At 45.3% G+C, this 27202-nt stretch overlaps 1 protein-coding gene across 2 annotated transcripts in view; it reads left to right on the forward strand.

Moving 5' to 3' along the window:
• LOC136580178 (uncharacterized) overlaps positions 1-26921 on the forward strand; it is a 58282-nt gene extending 31361 nt beyond the window's left edge. For both annotated transcript variants that reach the window (XM_066580522.1, XM_066580523.1), the window contains one exon: positions 25716-26921. In XM_066580522.1, the coding sequence (XP_066436619.1) occupies positions 25716-25909 (194 nt within the window). In that variant the 3' untranslated portion in view covers positions 25910-26921. The remainder of the gene's footprint in view (positions 1-25715) is intronic.
• Positions 26922-27202: the final 281 nt, after the last annotated feature.

Below are 27202 nucleotides of genomic sequence, written 5' to 3' on the forward strand. Positions count from 1 at the left end.
AACAGAATGAGAACAAGCATACTCATTGCAGTGAAATGTCCCGATGTGTAAATCATCAAATTATTTTAATTATTAGCAGACTTTTGATTGTTGACAATTCTCGTGTATTCAGAATCAGCAGGTTGCATTTTATTGGTTATTAAAGGGACTATCAGCCTTGGAGAAAATCTATTTTTGCTAGGGCTCTCTTGATGTTACAGCATGTCCCACTGCTGGGATTTGTGGAGGAATCAAGCAACAAGTGCTTTATTTTCCTACAGCGCCACCATAGGAGAAATAAAGCATTACACAATGCAAAGTAAAAAAGGTCTGTGTCTGATGCAGGACAGGTCCTCCTGAGCGAAAGGCATTCTTCGTAACAGCTTTTAGCTTAGGCTACTCAACAGGTTCTTGAATAGGACATGCCCCCTCTATCCACACATAATTTGGTTAACTAAAGCAAATAATCCTTTTAAAAGTATCTCAATGTGGGTTGTACTGAACATCCTGGTTGAGGATTCACTATTTGCTTTTTTTGGGGTGCAGTGGTGGTTTTTAAGTGTGATTGTAGTCAAAGGTGGGCTTTCAATGTGCAAGAATCCTAATAACTTCGGCAATCCTTAAAGGACTTGTCCAGTCAGGATAGGCCATCAATACTAGACTAGTAGGGGTCCATCACCTGGGACCCCAATTGAGCAGCTATTGCTAGGCTGGTACATTTGTGCACAGAGATGATTTCTAAAAGAAGCAGACAGCTCCGTTCCCACTGTTGTGGCCAGGCTTGGTATTACAGGCAAAGTTCCTATTAAAGTGAATGGGAACTTTGCATTTAATGCAAGCCAGGATACTGCAGTGGGAACGGATCTGTCTACTTATTGTAGAAACCAGCTTTATGTGTGAGTGCATCAGCCTAGCAAACAGCTGATCAGCGGTGGTCCTGGGCAGTGGACACCCATTATGTACTATTGATGGCCTATCCTGAGGACAAAGGCAAAGGACACGTTTGGCATGGAAAAAAATATTTTTGGACATTTGTTAGTAGCTCGCTGGAATTTAAAAAGTTGCTCTTATTTTCTAGCTGCAGTCTTCATTTGTTCATTCATTTTCAGAGCCCCTAATATAGTTTACATCCTGCTTCTAGTATCATACTTTTCTAATGTGGGGGTGCCCTTCCAAGTAATCCATGCTGGATGTGAGGTCTGCGGTCTTCATCAGCACTCATGTATCAGCACAGCTTCATGTCTGTGTTGGTTTCTCCTTCTACAACCCAGGAGGGCTCTCTTCTTCCTTGTGCTGACATACTCTTATACTAATTACTGTGTGATTTCCCTTCACTCCCACAGCAGGTTCTTTCTCCTCTATGTACAATGACACACAGCCTGTGTGTTTAACTCTCCAAACTGCCTTGTGTGTGGTTTCCTCCCTATCTGATCTGCTTGTATGATCTGCCCCCCCCTGGTAACATGGATGCTGAAGAGCGTGTGATTCCCCCTCCCTCTCACTGCAGGTTCTCTCCTCTTCCTGTGCAAAACTTGATAGACTGTGTGATTCACCATCCTCCAGCAAACAGCCTTCTGTGTGCTATCATCCTTATCTGATCTGCCTGTGTGATCTGCATTCCCTGATAACATGGATGCTATCCCCCTTGCCACCCTCTGATCAGTCCTGTACAGCCTCTCCTTCCACGCTGCTGTCATTTCGTACACAAACAGAAGGAAGGGGAAGAGCATACAGGGCCCACACAGATAGAAGGGATGTTCTAGACGGGCAGCTAGTCAGGTGAGGGAATTGCACAAACTTCATAACAGCAAAATGGTAAGACATTTTTAATGAAGCCCATTTAGAAAGTTACTTAATTTTTGTGTTCAGGAAGCAAATGTATAATAAAAAAAATCAGTACAAAGGTGTCCGTAGCGTTTAAAGGGGCTTTTGGACATTGGTGTTTCTTTAAAACCCGCTAAACCTTTTTGGTCTCTGTCAGTCCCTATGTTGACTTTGCTTTTACCAGGACATGAAATCACAATGCCTTGTCATCCAATGGCTCTAGTCCTAAGTGATTCAATATCCAAAAGCATTCATTGGACTAACCAAGGACTACAGCAAGAAGTGCTTCTAACTAGATTAATGCTTGCTAGAGACATGAGATAGCTACTCACAGCTATCTGCCCAGCTCTAACTTAGAGGGGTTTTCTGTTGTTAGATGACTTTTTAGCTGCAAATTGCTGAAATAACAAAACTGGCGGTCCTAAACCGTCCTCCGCCATGGCGCTCAAGCACTGCAGTCCATGGTCTTGCCAGTCTTTGTTTAGGAATGGCTACCACTTTTTTCTGGGTAAAAAATATTGCTGACTGATTCCCAGGATAGGTCATTAATAGTTAATCGCCAGGTACCCGCCGCTCAAGATCCCCAGCGATGGGTCAATTGCCTGACCCACTGTGAGTGCAGCGGTCCAGATGTGGGTCATAGGGTACAGCAGTGGAAATGCCCTGGTTAGCTTCACTCCCACTGAAATCAATGGGAGCTGAAACAGCTATTACACTTCCACGCCCGTCCCCGCTGTCAGAGGCAAAAATAGCTAGTCCAATATTTAAAGGGGTTGTCCCGCGGCAGCAAGTGGGTCTATACACTTCTGTATGGCCATAATAATGCACTTTGTAATGTACATTGTGCATTAATTATGAGCCATACAGAAGTTATAAAAAGTTTTATACTTACCTGCTCCGTTGCTGGCGTCCTCGTCTCCATGGTGCCGACTAATTTTCGCCCTCCGATGGCCAAATTAGCCGCGCTTGCGCAGTCCGGGTCTTCTCCTCTTCTCTATGGGGCTCCGTGTAGCTCCGTGTAGCTCCGCCCCATCACGTGCCGATTCCAGCCAATCAGGAGGCTGGAATCGGCAATGGACCGCACAGAAGCCCTGCGGTCCATGGAGACAGAGGATCCCGGCGGCCATCTTCAGCAGGTGAGTATGAAGACGCCGGACCGCCGGGATTCAGGTAAGCGCTGTGGGGGTTGTTTTTTTAACCCCTGCATCGGGGTTGTCTCGCGCCGAACGGGGGGGGGGGGTTTAAAAAAAAAAAAACCCCGTTTCGGCGCGGGACAACCCCTTTAAGCTGCATTCAAACAGGCGAGTGCAATATCGGGCCGAGAAACTCGACCCAATATTGCGCTTGCCAATGTGCGTTTTTCACACCAAATGTCAGACATTTTTGAAATTGCGATCCTCAGACGTGTGTTTCCCGTGCTTCAGAGAATTGCAATTGTGTGCCATTGATTTCAATGGGAAACATCACATCACACTCACATGCACAATGCACTTTGTGCGAGTGCCATGTGATCTCTTTTTAGGTCCCACTAAAAACAATAAGAGAGGCGTTCCACGGGAACACCCAACGATAGAACATGCTGCGATTTGTATCCTGCGGGCAAATGAAGAAAATCCGCTCATGTGAATAAGTCCATTCAAAAGAATGGAGTTTATATTCGTGCGAGTCTTGTGCGTCTTGCAATGTACAAAACTTGTGTGAGATTTTAGCCCGTCTCAATAAGCCCTTAGAGTGGAGTGCAATTACACACACTAACTTATTGGAGTGCCCAGTTTTCAGAAAATATACTTTCCCCTTTAGGCCTCATGTCCACAGGGAAAATCAGGCCCGCTACAGATTCTACATGGAGAATCCGCAGCGGGTCCCTCCTGCCCCGCGGACATGAGGGCTTAAAATAAGAATAAACTTTCCCGCAGTGGACCAGGCAGATCTTCTCTTCTTCGCGGCCGGATCTTCTTTCTTCGGCCGGCGGATGTGCTCGGCACACCGGCTGCGTGCCGCGCGCATGTGCTGGGCATACCTGCCGGGCTGAAGGAAGAAGATCCGGCCGTGAAGAAGAGTAGAACTGCCCGGTCCGCTGCGGGTAAGTTATTCTTATTTTAGGTCTCCCGCGGATCCGGACAGCTTCCATAGGCTTCAATAGAAACCTGCAGGAGACCCGCACGAAAATGTAGCATGTCCATTTTTTTTCATGCTCCATTTTTTTTAAAATTCACTTTTATTGACCATCCGCGGGTATTTATCTACCCGCGGGTGGTCAATGCATCCCTATGGGATGCGGATCCGCATGCGGGTGATCCGCTGCAGATCTAAAATCCTATTTTGCCCGTGGACATGAGGCCTTAGTTTTCTCATGTTATGGGCCTTTTCTGTCCCAGAATTTTGGGTCAGGACTCTGAGCTGCCAGGAAAACTTCTAAAACTCACTGGATAAAGGGTCTGACTTTGAGTGCCCAGTGAACCAAGACAAACTGCTGCGCTGGACATAGCAATTAATTACCTCCAGGGACTTCCTCTAAGTAGAGGCCAAGTTTAGAGACAGATTGTGTAATGAGTTTGTCAATACTCTTCCATTCTACATATCAAATTCATTACCTGCGACAGTTGTCAGCGGTGGAGCCTGCGATCAGTGCGAATATGTAGTAGTGCACAACACTACACAGCGTCCTCTCCCCACCATAACGAAACCTGCAGGATGTTGACTATATTTGAAGGGGTTTTCCAGGAAAATGCTAGTGATGATGTGTCCTCAGGATAGTTCATCAATAGTTGATTGGCCGGAGTCCACCTCTCGGGACCCTGGCTGATCAGGCGCCCGCTATCTGCACCGCAACACACAGGGGTACGGAATGGAAACTGCTGCTCCAACCCTTCTGTAGCGTCCAACGCCTGTAACTGCAGGCTGGTTTTAATGGGAGCTGCACCTGTAGTTACAAGTACAGTACATTACACAGGGGGCAGAGCAGCAGTTTCCAATCTGACCCCACTGTATACTAGCGCTGTCAGCAGGTCCCCAATCAGAGGTCGGCCAGGGTCCTGAATGGCGGGCTGCAGCCGATCAACTATTGATGGCCTACCCTTAGGATAATACTTTCGTGGAAAGCCCCTTTAATTGCCAAATAGACTGGAGAATGGGAATTCACAACTGGCGTTTATGCCATGTACCATCTTTACTATGTGGGTTATATTCTTTTTGCATCCCGCTAGACAATTAGGCAGAGCTTATAGCGTACCTCCCGACTTTTGAACAATGATAAGAGAGACAGTCCTTGTGGTGCACGCAGTGCGTGGTGTCAATTTTTTTCATGTTGGGCAACACCCATTTTTTCACTATGCCACACCCTTTGTGTCATCTCAAAGTAATAGTGCTCCATTAGTTTCCCTCTCACAGTAATAGTGCCCCTCAGTGACACCCTCACAGTAATAATGCCCCTACTCAGTAATAAAGCCCCCGTATGCCCCCCTCAATAATAATGCCCCTACTCAGTAATAAAGCCCCCATATGCCCCCCTCAATAATAATGCCCCCACTCAATAGCAATGCCCCCATATTGCCCCCTAAATAATAATACCACTGCTCAGCAATAATGTCCCCATTTGCCCACCCTCAATATTAAAGCCCCCACTCAGTAATAATGTCCCAATGTTCCCCTTCAATAATAATGCAGCAACTCATTAATAATGCCCCCAAGTGTTCTCACTCAGTAGTCATGTCCTCGCTCGGTAATACTGCCCCCTCAATAGTAATGCCCCCCTAAACCATAATGCTCCCATGTGCCTCATCATAAAATCTGTTCCTACATTGAACACAACATGACAGACGGCAGTATTCTTACCCACTGCTGCAAAATGAAAGCCAAGAAAGTGCCTCTCTTTACGTAAAATAGCGAGTCCACAGAGTAATGACTTGGGGGACCGTCAGGGGTGTCAATGCCATGTGCCTGACTATCAGCTGAGACACTTTTCATTACTGCACATAGCAAAGGTCACATATCATTTGGATGGAAGAACAGGAAAAACCTCACTTTATAAGAATATATATAGAAACATTTTTTCCCAGAGTGCACTTGGGGTAGGTGCAGGACCCATTATGGTACTTTATTAAGTGTTACCACTTCATAATAATATCCACGACTATCTTATTTATTGCTAGAAAAGAACAAAGAGGCATCAGTGCTTGTCCAATCTGAGCAGTCGATGAGTACAAGTAACCATTGGTACTGATGATGACCCTGTACTACCATTGCTGATACTCATTCTTAACATTACCTTTTATGTCATTTATACTTTCCGCTAAAAGTTTGATTGTTTTGCTCACTGGTTCTTAAAATATATATGTTTCTGAAGGCATGGGATGTAAGCAATGAACATGCAATACCTATGTGGGGCACTTGGTGGCACTGTTGTATTTCCTATTTTCCTATGTAAGTCTCTTTGGCCAAAACTCTTTCTCGCTTTCCTATAAGCGATACTACTTCATATCTTGTTGGACCTATAGAACAGTCATAGAAGGCATTAAATCCCGGAACCTTTACAGAGTTACTATGATTAGTGCGGTAAATTGCACGGATTTCGTTATCTGCTCTGTATTATCAGATGTGGCAGAGAATTCCACGAGTCTAAGAGGTATATAATAGTGATATTTTGCATATAAGGAGACCTAAATATGTGGGGTTTTTTTAGCACACGTTCATTTGTAGTGAGAAAATAATAGCCCGGTTATTATAAAGAAGACCCTAACTAGGCTTCGCAACCCCACAGGGGCGCCATATTGTTAGACGTAGTATACAATGGCTATGCATAAGTGGCACAAAGGGGCTTTCAATATGGTGGTCAAACTTTAGGCACCAGGCTGGAAAATCTGCATGTGGGGCATTTATTAACCATTTCCAATCCACTGTCTGACCTCTAAAGACATTATGATTTAAGGCTGTACAGCTCCGATGTTGGAAGACGTCCGTCGGGGTTCTCTTACTGTATATTGCCAGCCTCTCTGCTGTCCGAGTCTATCCAACGTGTCACCTCATGCAGTAATGGCTTTAGCCAGCAGATAGCGCCGTTGTATAATGACAGAAAAAGAGTAAGCCCCCTAGGAAAACCAGGATACAAATTGGATTGGAAAGGGTTAATGGTGGCTTTTGCTTTAAAAGATCAATCAGGTTTCTAATGAAAGTGGAGAATCTTTGCAATGTAGTTTCTCGGCACTTCAGCTACATGAGTCCCACTGGGCTAGCACAGGGCTGATAGAAGCCGAAGAAGTAGCAAAGCAGTTCTACTACTTGGTATCTATCAGCCTGACCCCATAATAATATCTGTGCGCTCTCCAGCTAAAGAGACGTCAGACGTTCTGAAACCTTTTGCATGAGCAATATTGGTAAGCCACGGATTTCTTCAACATTGACATAGGGTCCGACAAGACCGCATCCTGTCACCATTCCTATTCAATCTACTGCTCGACCACATCATGAAACGAGCATTTGGGCCGAATATAGTTGACATTGTGGGACATAACCCACTCCAATGGTAGGCTGACTTGGACTTTGGCGATGTTCTAGCTCTTCTTACATCATCGTTCCCCAAACTCCTCAACATCAGCTCTGAAAGAAGAAGCGGCTATGGTTGGTTTACAGATTAGTCTTCAGATTGTGAGTTGGATACGCCTCACCTATAAATGCCTCATTACGGTCACCCAACAACAGCGGTTTAGGAGATTGACCGGTTTGTCTACTTAGACCGCACAATCACCAATGACAGGGATGCTGAATGTGATGTCCAGCGTTGTAAGGCGTGACCAACTTTCCAACATCTGTTCCCTATATGGGCTACCGCCTCACTCCCATTACTAACGAAAATACGACTTCTGAGCACTATTGTGATCCCGACTGTACTACTGTATAGGTGTCACAGACTGCACCAATCACATGGCTGCTCACTGATCTCGTTTTTTGCGCCGTCAGTCTACATCTCTTCGCAGGTTGCGCCTTGACGCTGGACTTCCTTGCATGGCTCTGGGATCTCAGCCAGGACATTACATGATCCCTCAAGCAGATTTTGCTAAAGTACTTTGGTCCACTGTGGCAATTCAATAGTTATGTCTTCCTGGTCTTTGGTCTCTGTTGCCATAGTGGTTCCTAATCAACTTATCATCTACTTAATTTAGACTGAGTTGTGCCTTGTTTGAGTACCAATGCAGTTCTTCATAGGTCTGATCCTGTAAACTCCTAAACCAGATCACCTTCTGTACCCAGTCTTGTCTGGCTTGTTACCTGCATAGCTCCGCTACATCATCCAGTTACCTGCCTGGCTCTGCTACATCATCCAGTTACCTGCCTGGCTCTGCTACATCATCCAGTTACCTGCCTGGCTCTGCTACATCATCCAGTTACCTGCCTGGCTCCGCTACATCATCCAGTTACCTGCCTGGCTCCACTACATCATCCAGTTACCTTCACGGCTCTGCTACATCGTCACCAAGACTTGTCTGACCATCTGTGCTGCTAGCCACACCATGATCGCCCATGTCATCGTGGTTCCAAGGATCCACGAAACAACAGCACCTAAGGTTGGTGTCGTTACAGCATTACAATATATTCCTGAGTGATGGATAGCAACCACACGGATCAACACGAACGTGATGTTTTCCAACAGTTTTACAACATGTTTTCCTCCGCCGCGTGTTCAAGATTGCTTACCACGATTGGGTTACAAATGAAGAAATTTGCCGTAGCTCCAATACGCGGCTACTCAACTCTCGAATCATTGAATGCCGACTTGGTTTTGCTGAACACATTCTACGCCTCCCTGAGCCAAAACTGCCAAGAAGCGCTTTCTCGTGGAATCGAAAAAATGGGAAGCATTAGTGGAGAAGGCAAAAGATCACCTTACAATGTACTTTTATAGAAGACTTGCGTATTGTCAACCTTTCATGGGATGATACCGAAACTACTGCTTTTGATCGCCAACAATGGAATTTTTTTGTTGCCCAATGCACCAAAGGGCATAGGAGGACCTAAGTAAGTAACATTGATTCTATGGGGTATTTGGCCCTGCAGCATATATTAGTATCTATACCGCTATGGGGAATGCAGTCATTATACTACCACTGTGGTGACACAGTTATAAGGACGTCTTGCATTATTACATGACACCGATATGACCGATTCTAGGCATAATGCTTATGCTATTATATTAGCACTGTGGTTTGCATCATGTGGTAGTTTTATATGGGCATTGCATGGCAGTATTATTTGGAAAATTGCATTGAAATGTTATGGGCAATGCATGTTAGTATTGTTTAGGTACAGCATGGCACTGATAGTTGGGGACTGAATGCATTGTTTTATAGACACTACGACTATGAATGGCACTATTATATGAGGACAATAGATGGCATTATTATATGGGCTCTAGTACGGGATTTATTGAACCCATCACCCACAATATTAAAACCATCTGCATATTGTGTAGGTCGCCCTTGTACCACCAAAATAGCTCTGACCCATGAAGGTATGGTCTCCCCAACACCCCCGGTGTGTCCTAAGATGTTACTGCTTGGTGCGGTTTCTCTGTGGGAGCGGACCAGACAGGCTAGTATTTGCCCCCATACGCAATGAACCTTGCCAACATTGAACCTTTTTCCAATGTACTACTGGTTGTCCTGCTTTGGACCACATTTGGTAGGTACTAACCACTGCATACCAGGAACACCCAACAAGACCTGCCTTTATGGAGATGTTTTGACCCAGTCGTCTACACATGGATCATACACACTTGTTCAGCTCCTGACACTTGCCCATTTTTCCTCCTTCCAACTACACCAACTTCAAGAATTGACTGCCCTTAGAAATCTTTAGAGTTAACTGGGACCTAGAGTTAAGGGATGTGACCACGCTCAGTCCCTCTACCTCTAAATGCCTGGCCAGCAGTCTGGTCCGGACGCTGCCCTCTTAGTCAGTGCAGGCTGCCTACTCCCTCTCTCTCCGGCACTACTGCACTCATAGCAGGAAGGAAGGGGAGGAGGCAGCCTGCACTGACTGAGAGAGCAGCATCTGGACCAGCGGAAATGTAGGTTGCAGATAGACTTGTGCTTCACCTACTTTGCAGATATTTGGGAAGGGAGTGTTCAGTCAGTGGGTGGGGAGTGCTTGGCCATTTGGCCCTTGGTTCCCTGGTCATATTAACTCTGTAGTAGTCGTGTGATCTACCTACATTGGCGGCATATCACTGGTTTCTGGCTTAAATTGTAGTAAATCAGATGGACTAAGCATGGCCACATCCCTAGGCCTCAGTAAACTTTGTTTTCAAAGGATTTCTAAGGGCAGAGAATGGGCTAAAATAGAAAGAAAAGCATTACTCACCCTTTAAATAGCCCCCTAGTCTAGTGCAGCCTCCCAGATCCCGGCTGCTCCAGACTTAGACACTGCCGTAGCAGTCATGAGCTCTTCATCATTCACATGATCACTGCAGCCAATCACTGGCTTTAATAGTCATGTGTGCATAAATGGAATGACGTGTGACTGCAAAGGCCAGTGACTATCTGCAGTGGTCCAGTGAATAATGAATGGCATGTGACTGCTGCAGGAGCTTGTAGGACCAGAGCGGCAGGGATCAAGGTGACTGCACTGGACTTTTTTAGAACTCCCCAAAAAACTCTTTAAAGGTGTTTTTCAGGATTAAACTATTGAGGACCTATCCTGAAGATAGGTCCTCAATAGTTGATCAGTGGGGTCCGCCATCCATGTTGAAAAGCTGATTGAAGAGGCCACGGTGCTTGGGTAAGTGAAACGGCTTACTCTCAGGATAGGACATCAATAGTTTAGTCCCAGAAAACCCCTTTAAAATTTGATGAACTCTTTTGGGCACGTTGGAGGTGTGTGGTGAGATGATTGTGAATCAATGAACCTTTGTCATATGAGGATAAACTAGTACATGCTTTTACAACCAGACAACCAATTGAGGGAGAAGTGCGTTTTGCTCACACCACCAGGGTCCAGCTAAAAAGGACAATGGGGTGGAGCCTAACCATTTGTCAATTCAGATGGATGCTGTATTCACTACTCTAAATTCATTTCTCTATTGGAAACCTTTAAAATATCTGACTCTATTACATGATCCAGAAAAAAAGCAACATTCTTGTGAGATGTTCTTTACATGTCTGGACGATCCTGAATTTGGCTCTCCAGGAGTACAGTATGAATTACGTTCATGCATACCGCTCCTTTTTACATCCTGCTTCCTGACACTGGTAACACCAGGGGCCCATTGCTGGTGAGGCTACTCTGTGGTCCAAACATGAAGGTTCCAACGTGACTAAAGAGCTCCGTCTGTTTCCAAAAATACCCTGGAATGTTAATATATTCCAAATGTTGAGCAGTGAAGTCTCAACTCAATTATGTTAAGACGCCCGGCCAAGCTTTTGCTAGAGAGTAGTGTCTATGAAGAAACATACATGGCAGACATCAGCAGGAGAGCTGTGTACACAAAACATCCATGCAGAAGCCTTATGTAAGAGGTATATGTGTGCCACCCTACAAGCATGATGTCCAACTGGTGGCCCTCATGGGTCTGCATGTTGCCTTCATTTGCATGCTGCACAGTTTGTAGAAGAAGGTTAATGGTTGGGTTCACACTCTTCTTGACTAAACGCATAAGCATTAGATTTTCGTCAGTGGAATGATTTGAGGGATCCACAATGTAATATCTATGGAGCATGGCAGACCCATGTCTGAAGGCTGACATCATGATGGAACGTATAGATCAGACAAGATGTATATTTCATGCCTAACCCTTCTCTAGGAGAGAAATGACAGCTGCTTATCTCAGCAGCTGTAGCATAAATGTGACCGTTGTTGGCCACAGCCCCCCCCCTCCTCCACCCCACTCCCGTTAAACCCAGCCCTTTTTAAAAAGTGTCAAGAGGAGTAAGAAGTTGCAAAGTCTGGCACAAAAATGGCGTGCACCAAAATTTGCAACTTTTTGACATAAAATTTGGCAAAAGCCGTTGATAAAAAAAAAGACCTATTGTATAAATCAAGTTTTATTATGGTAAACACATTTTTTTCCAATGTCACGATCTGTATTTTTAAAGAATTCTAAAATCCTGCAGTTTTCACACTGACCACTAAAGCCTCTTTTACAAAGCACGATTATCGGGCAAATTGCTTGCTATACCAAGCGGACCTATCAGAGATAAATCGCTAATCAGATCTTTCAAGCAAGCCATAAAATCATCGTTGGTCTCCCGCTGCATCATTCATTTTAAACAGGCCATTGTTCATTTATGAATGACTGCCTGCTTGCTGTGAATGAAGGCGGGCGGCCGGAACCATCCCGGCCTGCTCCACCTCCATTCACTGAACGATGATTCTCCTGTGTAAAAGCACAGAAGCTAACATTGCTACGGATGGCACTGAAGCGCCCAACAATAGTCCCATGTAAAAGTGGATTAAGCATAATAATAGTCTGACACTTCTTGTTCTGTAGAGAAAAAGTATCAACAGTCATCTCATTACCATCACAGACAGGATTACAATGAGAGGTGACACCTACATACAGGATTCACCATTCACAATAGTTGATGGTCACAGCTCACCTCCTCCCACCCCTGCACAAGTCACAGAGCATGCTCACAACACACTTCCATAAAAGTCAATGGATCCCCTCTTGTTCATTGTGTGAATGGCCCATGAGATTGCTGTAAAGCATATCTCTAAATGCTGATAACTGCAGTTCAGGCAAGATAGCGGCCCCCATAGTCATGTACAGACAATAGAATAAGAACATCTGCAATCAGAAAATAAAAACTTAGAAAATAAAGAATTTTTAACTCTCTGGTTTTAATTAGTAAAAATATATATAGGTGATACATTCCCTTTAAGGTCTGACCCCTTGAAGATACATTATGAGTAGAGATGAGCGAGTAGTGCCTTAGCCGAGTATCTCCCCGCTCGTCTCTAAAGATTCAGGGGCCGGCGCGGGTGACAGGTGAGTTGCAGCGGGGAGCGGGGGGGAGAGAGAGAGATCTCCCCTCCGTTCCTCCCCGCTCTCCCCCGCCGCTCCCCGCCCCCCACCGGTCCCCTAATCTTTAGAGACGAGCGGGGAGATACTCGGCTAAGGCACTACTCGCTCGAGTAATGTGCCTTAGCGAGTATACTCGCTCATCTCTAATTATGAGGCTAATTAGTACAGAATGAGATCCTAAAAATGAAATGGTGTAAAGGATGGACCATCACTTTAAGAGCCTCTAAAAATCATGAATGCCTCTTTATCTCCTGGTGTCTTCTTTCCTTATTATAGACCAACTGAACTTCTAGAAGTAGTGACATCAGCTGAGCGCCATCCTCTATGAGTCATGAAGTGATTCATGGGAACACTTCTCGACAGTGATTGCACCATGCAGGAACCTTTAACTGCCGTTTACATTGGGGTTTGGAAAGTCACACAAGTATATGAGGACACTGCAAACAGTACAGGCTTTTAGCATACCTTACATTGTACAATTAAAGGGACATGACATCTGCAATTTATAGTATACTATCTAATCTCCATTTGTCGTGCTGTTGGGTGAAATCTATTATTTATTGTTATCAGATATTTCAGGCTGGGAGAGTCTGGCTAAGATGATCTTCAACAGGAAGCAGGAAGTTAAGAGAAGTTTTGCCTCTATCATCCCTACTATTTTTCATATAGTTAACATACGTCATGAGGTTGTATGAGGCTTCCCTAAAGGGTTAAAAATGTTGTTATAGCAATGGACTACAAGATGCGCCAGAAATTGCACCAAAATCACCTCATGTAGCAAATTTTGGCACAGCAGAACTGAACATGCCGATCAACAATGGCATGGACACAGAAAGAGGAGATTGGAGTTCATCAGAAACGATTTGTAAGTGAGGCTGGCCTCAGAAAAAACGCTGGGTGTGCACATTGACTAGAGGGTTAAAGACAGTTGCTAACAGGTCTGCTATAGAAGATAGAGCTTGTAGTATGGATACAAACTTTGTGTAAATTTCCATGCACAAACCTCGGTCATGGACTGTTACTTAAAGCGACATTACACGTGTACATGGGAACCTGCCTTTCTCCAAAACTGTGTTGGGGTGGTATTTACTGAAGTGCCATTGGGCATTGTATTCCGCCCTATGTATTTTTTATTGTTGAGACGGTATTGTAAATTACTTTCACACAGCACTACTGTTACGATGGACTGTTCATAATCGGTCACTCTTCCTACATTTTAGCTATCAGTAGTGTGTAGGTGCCTAAACATAGAAATTCATTCACTTAATCATAATCGTTATCTTATCCTTATTAATTTCTACTTTTGTGTGTTTAAATGAATACTGTACACTTTGGTTACTCCATCTGCTGCATTGTATCCACAACCCGTGACAATGTGATGAGGCACATAGTCAGACCAGTGTATCAGTCCCTTACATGTACATACATTGGATATGTATATATTTATAGGTTCAATGAACAAAATTATATTTTAGCCAATCAAATGCCTAGAAAGAAGGAGGAGCAGATCGGGGTGATGCATACTAGTGCTTATCTATGCTCGAAAACCAAAGCGGGGCTGTACTGAGAACTCTCATTGTTCTGCCTGTGTCTCTCTAGGACACCAACCTAAACTTCTGATCTCTTGGTCACTGGGTTCAGGAAATACTTAAAAGTACCCATTTTTGTCAAGGATGGAGCAGTCAAGTCGCAGAGTCATGCAAGCTTCATAGACGCTGACTTCTGCTTAGACCTTGCTTTCTCCTTAGACCCTGCCCTTAGTTTGTCCTTGGCTTCTTTATGGCCCATGTCCTCTGCTTACAGCCTGCATAGTCTTTTACTTCTGTATGGATCCTACCATTTGCATAAACCCTGTCTCTGCTATCCTATGTTTACACATTGTTTTCTGCTTAGATCCCGCCCTCTCTTTGCTTGATCTCGACCCTGATCTCTGCTTAAACTCTGTCCTTTGTTTAAATCCTGGCATCTGCTTAGAGCCTGTCCTTAGTATAGACCTTGTACTCTGCATAGCCCTAGCACACAGCTTAGACCCTGCCCTCTCCTTAGACCTATCCCTCTTCATAGACCCTGCCGTCTCCTTAGATCCTGCCCTCTGCTAGACCTTGCATCCTCTGCTTAAACTCTGTCCTCTTCTTAGATCCTACCCCTAACATCAGGTGTCAGACTTATTTTCACTGAGGGCCCCAGCAGCCTTATCATTGCCTTCAAAGATCCCATTGTAATTTTAATACTGTATAGCAATAGTGACCCCCATAGTGGCTGCAGTAATAACAGTGTCCCACATAGTGACCCCAGTAGTAAGAGTGGCCCTAGTGGTAATAGTGACTCCCATAGTGAGCCCAGTAATAATAGTGACCCCAGTAGTAACAGGGTCCCCCATAGTGGCCCCAGTAGTAAATAACCCCCATAGTGACCCTCATAGTGGCCCTATTAGTAATAGTATCCCCATACTAGCCTCAGTAGTAATAGTGGACATAGTAGCAATAGTGTCCCACATAGTGGCCCCAGTAGTAATATAGTAATAATGACCCCAGTAATAATAGAGACCCTAAGAGTAGCAGGGTCCCCCATAGTGACTCCAGTAGTAAGTAAGCCCCATAGTGGCCCTAGTAGTAATAGTATCTCCCATAGTGGCCTCAGTAGTAATATTGCCCACATGTTAGCCCCAGTATTAATAGTGACCTCCATAGTGGTCCTAATAGTAATAGTGCCCCCCATGGAGGGTCTAGTAGTAATAGTGTCCCCTATATTGGCTCCAGTAGTAATAAATGATCTCTCTAGTAGTCCCAGTAGTAATAATGACCCCCTATTGGCCTCTGGTCGCCAGTATCCCTACAAGCATTCCACTCACCCAGCCTGCAGCCACGGTCCAGCGTCAGCCACTTCTGAGACTGTTACCGCTGACCTCTCCCCTTGGTGTCTACGCTGCATAAAGGACGGCACACACAGATACCGGTAGTGGGGAAGAGATCAGTGATCGCAGACTGTGGTACTGCTTGCAGGCTGGTTGAGTGGAATGCCTACTAGCTGGCTGCATGGCCGGTGGGCCACATAAAAGGAGGTGGCTGGTTGGATTCGGTTTGTGGGCCTTGTGTTTGACATGTGTACTCTACATAGACCCTGCCTTCTAGCTGTAAATTAAAATCTAGATGGCTTCAAATTGTTTGAGTTCAATCCCCGCGTGGTTCAGGTAGCCGGCTCAAAGTTGACTCAGCCTTCCATCCATCTGAGGTCGGTAAGCAGCTTGGTGGGGGTAATGAATAAAAATTACCTGAAAGCGCTGCGGAATAAGTTGGTAGTATACAAATAACAAGATTTATTTTTTTTATTTAATCCATGAATCCTGATGCAGTTTCTCCTTCAGCATCCTCTTTCGTTCTCCTTAGTTGCATCGCCTTGAGCTTTAGCCAGTAGTAATCTAAGACGTACTGGTTGCTATGGAAGTGCTGCTTACCAACCCTCCTGTACATACTAGGCTTTGTTCTGTGATGAGAGCCTCCATCACGGTTCTGTCTGGGGTTTCGCTACTTTTGACGGCAAGAAAAACATTACATGCAGTGCTATTCGTCAAAATGATGGAAACCTCGATGGACCCCATTATAATTCCATTATAAATGAATGTCATGATGCTAGTGTGAACATAGCCCGAGGCAATGTGTCCCGAGCAACCACACTGCCTCAAATGGCTCACAACTTCAGCTCATCGCTGCATTGGCACTGTGCTGACAACAAGCAAAGCTTGGCATTCTCCATCTGAACCTGTGTTAAATCACATTTGAAGGGGATATCTGGTTTAAAAACCCATTTCCAACTAGGCTGTTGGAGAATTCAGAGGTAATTGAGGGACACTCAGGATGCTCTACTGTTATTCAAAGAGGCTGCAAAGAGTGTCTCTTATTCTAGAGGACCCAATACATTCCTCTATTTCACAGGCAGCCCATTGATTTCAGTAGGGACTGTGCAATGCTTCATTTCCCCTGTGGGGGTGCTGTAGGGAAGATGATCACTTGTTGAGGAATATCTTCACAGATGACAGCTGATGGCTAGGGGTCCCAGCATCAAGATCATCGCAAAATAGGTGAGTTTTGTGCAAATTTATCACAGAGGGGGCAGTTTGTGAGCATTTTGGGGGTGCTAATGGTGGTGGGGCTAAATGCCTTAAGTTATGTTGACAACCGTGCAGTAGAAAACACCAGTAATAGAATTGGCACATTGTAGGTAGATGTTCTATTACAGATGTTGCACTGATGACCAATTACTCCTCTGTTCTGAGTGTAATGTAGCCAGCACTCCTTTGTAATGCTGCACCCCAGTTCTGCATTCAGAGCTGGTTATAATGGAGAGCAAGACAAAATGCAGAGCCACTTTCCGGGAACAGTGCATTTCCATATCTAATGGCTGGACAGCTGCCAGCAGGCTTTCAGAAGGCTTCATGGGGAATGGATCCTGTACATCTCTTCCATGCGCTATGATCACTGCTATAGTCTGCTGAGCCAGTCTAGAATTGGAATGCAGATGAGCACAGCCTTTGGAAATTAAGCTTCGCCTCTGTCAGGAGACCAAAACCACAGCTTGCCTGAAATACCTTCATTTCCGCACACATCATCCAGGACTTGCACCATGAAACGCGTTGCATCAGGAATACCTATAATATTTTAGATTTTCTCCACTGCAGACATATTCTGCTATTATCAATAGGTGATACTGAAAATGTTCATTTGGGTCCAACTAATGAGATCCTCACTGATCTGGAGAATGGGGCTTCCTGGTCCCCTATGCGGGGGGGGGGGGGGGGGGTTGTATAAGCTATAGGTGAGTATGCCCTGTCATTTCTATATCTTCAATACACTTCGATATTGAGTAAATGTGCACAAGTGACCACTTCTCCGCCATGAACTGTGGAATTGGCACCCTCCATACACATGATCGGTGGAATCCCATTGTTTCAGAACACTGTCAAAAGTAGTTCTAGTGGAAAAACTCTTTAAATTATTTTTTTCATGGTCCTGGACTATAGCGTAATTTAGCATATCTGGATTTCGCACCCTACTTCTGTGCAGACACAACAAGATGGCTCCTGGAAAGATATAAAATAATACCAGGCAGTACTAGTGCAGTATGTAATACATACAGTACAATTCTGGTAATTGCTGGATACCAAATAAGATAGTTCAACATGAACCTGGGTGGAACCTCCGGCACAGACATGAATATTGCCTAATCCGAACCCACTCCAGAAGTTGCTGTCCTTAGGCTGCCAGTACTTAAAGTGTCATTGTCATTTTCTGCAATACACAATATAAGGCACTTGCCTGTATTATGCTTGTGCAGAAAGCAGCAGGATAGTAACATACCCATACCATAACAGCTCAGGGAACAAATACTGTACCAGAACCAAGCACAGTACATAAATACAGCACCAGAACCAAGCTCATAACATATATACAGCACCAGCACCAAGCTCAGGACATAGCTATAATAACTAGAACCAAGCCCATAACATAAATACAGGAGTAGAACTAAACGATTGTGTTGCAGGAGTGCCAATGGGCTGACAGCAGTGCTTCAAAACCTCACAGGGGGAGACATAGCCAGGCGGATTCAGGTCCACAAGACACTGTCACACAAAGGTAGAAGATCTTTTGGCTGGACAGACCTAAGGGGGCGATTACCCACAGCCTATGTCTGCCTGGTGCCTCCCTAAAGCCTGGTGGCCGGCGCCCTGTGCAACCACACGGGTCGCACACAGCTAAAGCCGGCCATGCCCGTGTGACAGATGGTAAAAATTGGTATTCTCACCTTGTAGTGTCCTTGTGCCTGACCCAACACTATATGCACTTGTACAATAAAAGTTCCTGGTTGCTGCCGACTCACTCGGTCCACAGGTGAAGAAAAGGTTAGTAATACTGGCAGGAAGTGGAGTACCGCTTAGCGCAGCACCAGGGAAGACTCATCCACTGTTCAGGTTTACGGATTGCACTAGGCTATACGAGACACTATAATGCGTTTCGAATTGCCATGGACCCTTCTTCAGGTAGGTATACCAAACCATTGTAACTATTGCGATCAGCTGCTATAGCTGGGGACAGTTGCTGATGACTGCGAATATGTTATTGCCCGCTACCCATTGAAATCTGTGGGTTAACACATAATATATGGTTACGTCAAATCTGCTAGATTGAGAGTAGCTTTAGGAAGCATCCTACCTCTCCTCTGGCTGATATCCCAAGATGGGGAGACCCAAGTGGTAGACCCCATGTATGATGTCCACAGTCCGGTTGTCCCAAATTAAAACCCCTTTTGCTGGTGGTAATATGAGCTTCCGTTATATAAGAGGAGTGTCCTTGCATTACTAAACCTATCTTGGATTGTGCCATTTCCTGACGACAATAATATCTCAAATTAGAATATTAATATTAACCAAACGGAATAAATGATAATAAAAACCTATTACAAGATTGTAAGGAATAATTCATATTAATTAGTGAGCTTCAATGGCTGGATACAGATAACGGTGGATGGAATGCATGAGTAAAGGTTAGATAATAATGGAGGGATAAGTATCTCACAACGACCTTTTCATTTATAATTAGTATTTGGATGTAATTAATTACGTTGATGAGTGTTTTACTATTTATGTGACAGAATAAATTGTATTAAAATAATGGATAAAATAATCGTCGAGTTCCATGGGTCTCTATAGAGGACTACTGCAAGGGGGGAAACGGGGTAGGACATGGTGCGATCGAGCATTGCACCACTATCATACAAAAAAGACCATGGGGGAAATTTATGTAGAGCGGCGTATATAAATTCAAAGTGCTCTGCAGTAAAATGTGCCAAAATGATTAAGACGTACAAGCCTTTTAAAGGGGTATCCACAGGATATGGCGTAAAAGTCTGGCAGGTATGAGTCCCACGCCTGGGACTCACACCTATCTAGAGTTAGAGCCACCACATTCGAGTGGTAACCGGGAGGATGGAAATAGCTGATCATCAAGTGCTGGTGTTTCTCTAACTCCCAAAGATGTCAAAGGAGAGTGAGCTACACTATTTCTATAACTCAGGTGCCGTGGAAACAGAGTATCTCCCACTGACTTCTATGGGAGTTACAGAAATAGTGTAGTTCAGCCAAGCTTAACTGTTTCTGCCATTTATTCGAGCATCTCGTAACCAGCGGTATTCCCATCTTAGCCTTTTTTTGCTTCCAATACATTTGGCAAATGTCTGGACAGTCTGCGCACCAGAATGTGAAAGCGTAGGTTTCCTCTATTATTTATGCCAGCTTCTTATATAGTACTGTAAATATCTTGAACTGTGGGAAGTCATGACCCTTTTTTGCTAAGCCCACCTACAATTAGAAAAGTATCAAGTAGGGAGTAAAAAGGTAAACCATGCAACTTTTTTGTGCCAGGAATCTGGCATATATCACTACATAAAGTCCCCCTATGAGTGCTGATAATTGCGTACGAATAATGGCAACGCCTAGTTGTCAATGTATTCATACATTTGTAGGAAGAATAAGCGAAGTATGATACAGTGGGGGAAATGTATTAAAAGGATTGGTTCCATATCACCACTTCCTATTTAAGATGAGAAACCCGTGGTTGGTTTCCCGACCACCTTGCTAGGTGTTACAGAAACAGTTGAGCATGGCAGCCTTCTGCTGTTTCCGTAACTCCCATTAAAGTGAATGAGTGTTATGCAAATAGTGTAGCATGGTACACTGTGCTGTTTCTGTAACATGGGAGTTATGCAAATGGTATTGTTGTATCTTGTCTCCACCGGAAATAATGGGTGGAGACATGGGTATGTGCCGATCGGCTAGCTGCATGCCGGCAGAAAACTGCTTGTGATAGCAGCCGGCTAAGAGTGGCAGCAGCCGACCAGAGTAGCGATGCTGCCATCATGCTAAGAGCGGGGCCAGTTTCTGAGGAGGCCTGGATGACAGACTGCAGCGAAGCCCGCTGGGGACACACAGTGGTGGAGCCAGGAGGGAAGACGGGTGAGCATCGAAGAGTTACTGACCGGAGAAGTACACCGGGATCACTGACAGCACCCGTGCTGCTACCGGGACCCTGTAAAGTGGTACTGTAGCGGCACAGCAGCAGGACTCACAGGAGACAGTGCCAGTGCAGGAGCGGCAACGGAACGAGGCTAAGCATCGGGGGGTGAGTGACAGCTGTCGATTGGTTAAATTATGGCACAGGGGGCCTCAGGAGCGGCACCTACACATCTCCCAGTCAGGCAAGGGGACCTCAGGAGCGGCACCTGCACATCTCCCAGTCAGCCAGGGCCTAGCAGCGGGACACAGTCGGCCACAGCAGGAGCAGGGGGCCGGAAAGGTCTGTGTCTCCGGCAGCCAATCCGAAGCTGGGGGCGTTCCCTCTAGCTCCCACAGCACAGCCCATGTCTCCATCCATAACTGTGGTGGAGACAAGATACAACAATACCTATGCAAACGACATAGTGCATTGTGTCATGCTGTTTCCGTAATTCCCACTGCTCAACTGTTTCCAAAACATCTGGCGAAGAAGCCAACTGCGAGTTTCTCATCTTAGCCAGGATGTGCTGAAATGGGACAACCCCTTTAAGAGCAGCATTTCAAACATCGGTCTTAATATAATTTCCGCTGGCATATGGTGCAGCTAATATTTGAAAGAGCGTACACCTCTTAAATATATCAGGCACTTCTCAACTCTTCCACATGCCTACACAGAAATGTTTGCCAGGTCTGATCTGGTGTCCATTTTTGGTATAATTTATGCCAGTTTATGGCATAAATTATGCAGAAATGTATCAATCTGGGCCGACCATGCCCTCTCCCAACAAAGTCACATCCTCTTTTTGGGAATGTGTCAGGCAGCGACATAGCAGTTAAAAAGTTGCAAAATTTTTGCACAAGCCTTGCACAAAATTTTGCATCTTTTTATGCCGGAAAGTAGTGTAAAAAGTGTTATGAATTACACTCAATGAATTGTAAGAAAAGACGCTCCAGGATTGTTATTTCATAGGGGATACAAGTAGTTGGTAAAACAGAAATGTCAAGAGAGCTGAAACAATGTATGAGCCCACAGGCTTATTAGGCATCCTATACACATTAGATAGTTGTGTTCTGAGCATTCACCTGGCCGACAGCTATATCTCCTGACCACCCCAGGCTCATGAGCCACTAGACTTATGAATAGATACAGTATAGGCCCATAGATTCACAGATAGATATAATAGATAACAGTAATATAGTTTCAGCCTCCAAAAAAGAAGCATCATGGGAAGTGCAGTTCTCTTGGATTTGCAGCATTCTTGCTTCGGAGCACAGCCGCCCTGTTGTGTTAACAGCGGTTCATTCTTTGCCCTGTCATGGCAACTTTAGAAAATGTCTTTCTTATTCCTTGAACAATACCTTAGCTGTGTCCGTAACTTCTCCATCCATACTTGGAGCATAAAATGGGTCATAAGCTGAAGCTTAAGAAGCAGGTAATGCTTAGACAAGTTAGGACAGCTCTTTCATGTGCGGTGGCCAGTGATCCCTGGCTTTCTGAGGCATTGCTTCAGTTCATCAAGGCTCCTGGGAATGCTTTGCACGTCAAAGAGTTCCAGGATGAAAGGAGATTTGCAGGAACTTGCAGCTTTCCTCCAGCCCAGCACTGCTCCTTTCAACAGCCAGGTTTCAGTTTTGATGTCAGGTATAGAACCCGCTCTGTCTACTCCGTCAGATTTGATGTGACAAACATGAAAAGACGAGGAAGCTTTTTAGAGGGAACCGTAAACAAAATAAGCATTCCATGCGGTAACAGAGGAATAAGGGGCGTACATTAAGCGTCATTTATGTCTTAGAATGTGAGAGTAGATGTTCTCCTACATCCCTAGATGCAAGGATAATGCCGGGAGGGAACACGAAGGCACAGGAGTAACTTGAAGGATCATTTACATATGGAATAATCAAGGGCATGAAGAACATTGAGGCTTCATAAAAAGCTGTTTATGGATGCGCAAAAAATTCTTGGTGAAGACCTTGAGGTGGGATCTTTACCAATTTCCAGAACAAAGGGGGTATGGCTCGGATTAAGGTAGCCAAAGCCCTTCAGTGTTGATCAGATCGAAGGGTCCTTTTACACTGGCCAAGAATTGGCCAGTTGTAATGAGCTCACGTTGGCTTTTAACACACAGAGGGTAATTGCTTATATGGAGCTGAACGTTCGTTAGTACTGCTGTTTGCCCCCATCCTGTTATCATCGGTCTGCTATATATCTCCCAGTTCACACAGGATGATGTGCAGCTGCCTAGAGAACATTTTTCTGCTTGCTAAAAGCCATAGTCCATCAACAAATGAGCATTTGCTTGTCATCGATTGATCATTAGTGTTACGGCACTCTGCCCCCCGAGCGCCAGATGGGGTGCCCTGAACTTCCCGCACCCCACTGTCCCTGCCTACTTGCCTTGGCCCTGGCTAACCCCAGGCGGACAACTGGGCGGCGGTCCCTGTACTGGCTAGGGACCTGGCGACTACCACGATGGAACTAACTAACGGGGGACAGAGTGCCGACAAAAGAGGCAGGTGTAACAGACCAACAAAACTTACTAGGTAAATCAAGGCTGGAGGTGGAGCTCACAGACAAACGCAAGGATACTGACAAGCAACTAGGGCAGACTGGAACAGACCTGACTAGAGGCTAGCAGAACCAATAACTGGCAGTGAGCTCAGGTCACTGCCAGCCTTTTAACTTCAAGCCCCCGCCCGGGGGCGGAGAGTGGGAGGAGCCGACTCTCCCACTGTGCATAAGGAAGGTGGGGGAGAGCGGGCGGCACCCTATGGGCGGACACGCCCACGCCGCCGCACGCTGGCTGCCCCACGCCGCCGGGAGAGCCCCGACTGCAGAGCTCCGGGACGCCGGAGCCGACATCGGAGCGGTGCGCGCCGGTCGCAGGACCCAGCACCGCCCTGCATGGTAACAATTAGCTCTTTAATATTGCCCAATTGGTCGCACAAATGTTTGGGTGAATGTTCATGCGCAATTATCAGACTGTGTAAAAGGCTCTCCAAACAGTGCCAACCAGGGATGCTTGTAGTGTTCAAGAATTTGAGTTGTGGTAGTCAAAGGGTGTGTTAGGTTTGATATTATTCAAACACGGCAATGATAAGTGGTATTCATTCTGATGTTGCTTAGCTAAAGCCATATGTACCATACGGGCAACCCATTCAGCTACTTCGGGATAAAGAGGGCTCTGTCCTGGTTGATCCCATCCCCTTTGTTTTGCCGTGTTTAGTTAGTTATCTTGCTTGGACGACGAGGATCCATAGCGCCGATCTAGAATGACCATGACCGAGAGCATTGTTCCATTCAGTGCAGGTGTCGGAGAAGGTACCGTTGCCTATCTGTTGCACTCATGAGCGCCGCGGACCACCAGAAGGCCTCAGCCATCCGGCAGGGGGTCGTCTCTCGATTTTCCTAGCAATTACTGCGTTAGAGCAACGTGGGCCGGGACAGCTTCTGACAAGCATGCAACATGACCAAAAAGTACGAGTCGTCTCTTTGTTATTTTAATGTGATTGACCCAAGCCCCGTGCAAGCCTGGATCTCACTGTTTAGATGACGTCAAACCAACGGACACGGAAAATCTGGCGTTGGCATCGCAGGTGAAAGGATTTCAGACGCTCAGTGGTTTGCGACAGTAAGGTCCAAGTCTCCGAGCCTTGCTGTGTTTGGGAGGTGAGAATATGTGAAGGGTTTCCTATACCAAAAGAACTGCATTGCTTACAAATCACGGAATGGGGAATTGACACAAAGGTCGATAAAGACAGAAACAAACACCATGCCTTTCTGTCTTTGGTGGCAATGTCTAACAACCTTGATGGGGACCCAATTTGGTCTTTGCTATGAGGTCCCCTCTCTTCGATATACTTACTATTGCTTGATATAAAATGGCAGAAGTTACTCAAATAACTAGATAGAATTCTTTGCATACGATCAAGTTGTCCTTTTCTCCGTCTTTCTCATTGGCGGTTAAAGTTTAACTGTGCTTTCTAAAAACTTTTCACGCGTCACAGCGGCATATCAAAAGTTTTGATCGCTGGGATCCAGGTGCTGAGACCCCCACTGATTGCTAGAATGAGCCAGCTGAAGCGCTGCCACCGCTCGCTAGCTGAAGACGGGCCTGTAGACTTTCTATACTTCAGTCCTTCAGCTAGTGAGCAGTGATGGCATTCAGAAGAGGGCTTCAGCTCATTCCAGCGATTGTTGCGCTCAGCAGCCAGACCACTGCAATCAAAAACCTTTGACATATCTCTATGCCATGTCAAAGGTTTTTAAAAAGCTCTGTGAAACGTTAAGGTGCTTGGGGATTATAATCCTGTTGTGTTGGAAAGAATCTCTCAGCTAGTCATTGATGTTCTAGTGACTTTGTGGTGGTCTTCTGCTTAAAGACAGCAGCCAATCTAAAGAAGCCGAACTGCAGTCTAATAGAACATAGGGCAGAGCAACATGTATGTCTAATGGGACAGAAGGTGAATTTCAGACTCTCAACAGACAAACCAAGCCCTATCCTACGGAGCAGATAATTGGCTAAACCATAGCCAATAATAAGTAGCAGAGGGTCATTGCCTAAACACAGTCACTTTGACCAATGTATCCAAGGAAATAAGGTGGTGGAACATCTGTGATAACAACCTAGTGAACCAGAGACTTCTTATCTGCTCTACCCAATATCCAACTATTAGACGTTCTATAATGTTCCAAATCAATAAGTAGATTGGCGTGTCAGTGGATGTTTCCTTCACATAGATCTCCGCATTACTCCTGCCCTCTCCACTCCTTCTCCCTCAACCCATTGCTGTCTGACCTACTGACCTTGTCTATGACATCTAATGCTAACACTTTCTTTCACCTCCTGTCAGGGTTGTATGTGGTTCAGCTGAGCAGAGTCTTCACCTCATCATTTCCACAGGGGATATTAGAAGTGGGAGATGAAATCGTGGAGATAAATAGGCTACAAGCGAAGGACCTACGTTTGGATGAAATCTATACTCTCCTTGAAGAAAGCAGCTGTGTCCTTCTCAGAGTGTCCAGGAACGTCTCGTCATCTTCGTAGGGTCCAGATATATAGATGTAATGTCTACTCCTCCTCATATTTTACACAGATTAAAAAACATTGTATAACATATAAATATATTGTGAAAACAGCAATAATTGCCAGGTTTTAAAGTATTTCATCAGTGAGAAAGTAGTACCGTGATCATATAACCACAGTGACCATCACTCCACAGTTCCTCAAGGACAGCCATAGTGCTCCATCACATCACAATATCCCATTACATCCAAAGTGCCTCATCGTTGGAGCCATGGTTAGGGTTGCCACCTTTCTCACCAGAAAATAGCGGTTAAGGTAAAAGGGGTATGGTTTGGGGGCATGGCTTAACATGATTTTTGATTTTACCTCTGTTATTCCTCCTGCATGTATGACTACACTGACAACTGTCTGTTCTCATCCTTGCATTGTAGAACTAAGCTCTACGTTCCTTTATACTAAGGTGCTAGCCGTTAATGCCCTCTGTATTGTGTCACCAGCTGACGATGGCCCACCAGCAACAGACCCCCCCCCCCCCCATATTGGGGCAGTAACGGTTGACGACTTCATAAAAATCCATGAGTGTCTCAGAGGCTACTTATGACCTATTTTAGTCATTGGCATGCATAGAACTGAGGGCGCCGTCTAGCAAAACACAGAATTGCCCTCCTAAAAACATTTCATAATGTTGTGTCCCCATTTAGTAGTGGTGTTCCCTCTGTGGCGTCAAATAATAAGTGTCCCCCTTGTAGAAAAAAATAATAATAGTGCCCCCTCTTGTGGCTCTAAATAATAATACTACCCCCTGTGGCTCTATTTATTAATAATACCCCCTTCTCTTGCCATACACTGCCCAGTAATCTTAACCCTCCCTTCTCAGGCTTGGCAGCAAAGTGTTAACAAGCAGCAGAGATCCCACTCATGCTCTCAAAAGTTCACAACGCAGCACGCTCTTTGCAGAGGAACATTTGACTTCTCACCCATCTCCTGCATGGAGTGCACGTTATAACAGGCGATAAGGGGGGGGGGGGGATCAGGGTAATCCCCTCATACAGACCCTTGTGAGTAGCAGATCTCTGTTTCGTAGACCAATGAGGGGAAGTGGGACTCAGCGAGTCGGTGTTGTGGCGGGGCCATTCAGCCCTTGCCCTACTGCAGCTTAATTATTTTGATATTTAATTGATATTGCCAATAAAAAAATAAATGCTGGCATCGTCCTTGGGATATAATTGCCATTAGGCTGTTCACCTACCAGCCGGGTGGCAACCCCAGTCACAGTATTCGTTAGAGCCCCAGTCCCCCATAGATCCATAGTAT

This window comes from Eleutherodactylus coqui, chromosome 10 (assembly GCF_035609145.1).
Source record: "Eleutherodactylus coqui strain aEleCoq1 chromosome 10, aEleCoq1.hap1, whole genome shotgun sequence".
Lineage (NCBI taxonomy): Eukaryota > Metazoa > Chordata > Amphibia > Anura > Eleutherodactylidae > Eleutherodactylus > Eleutherodactylus coqui.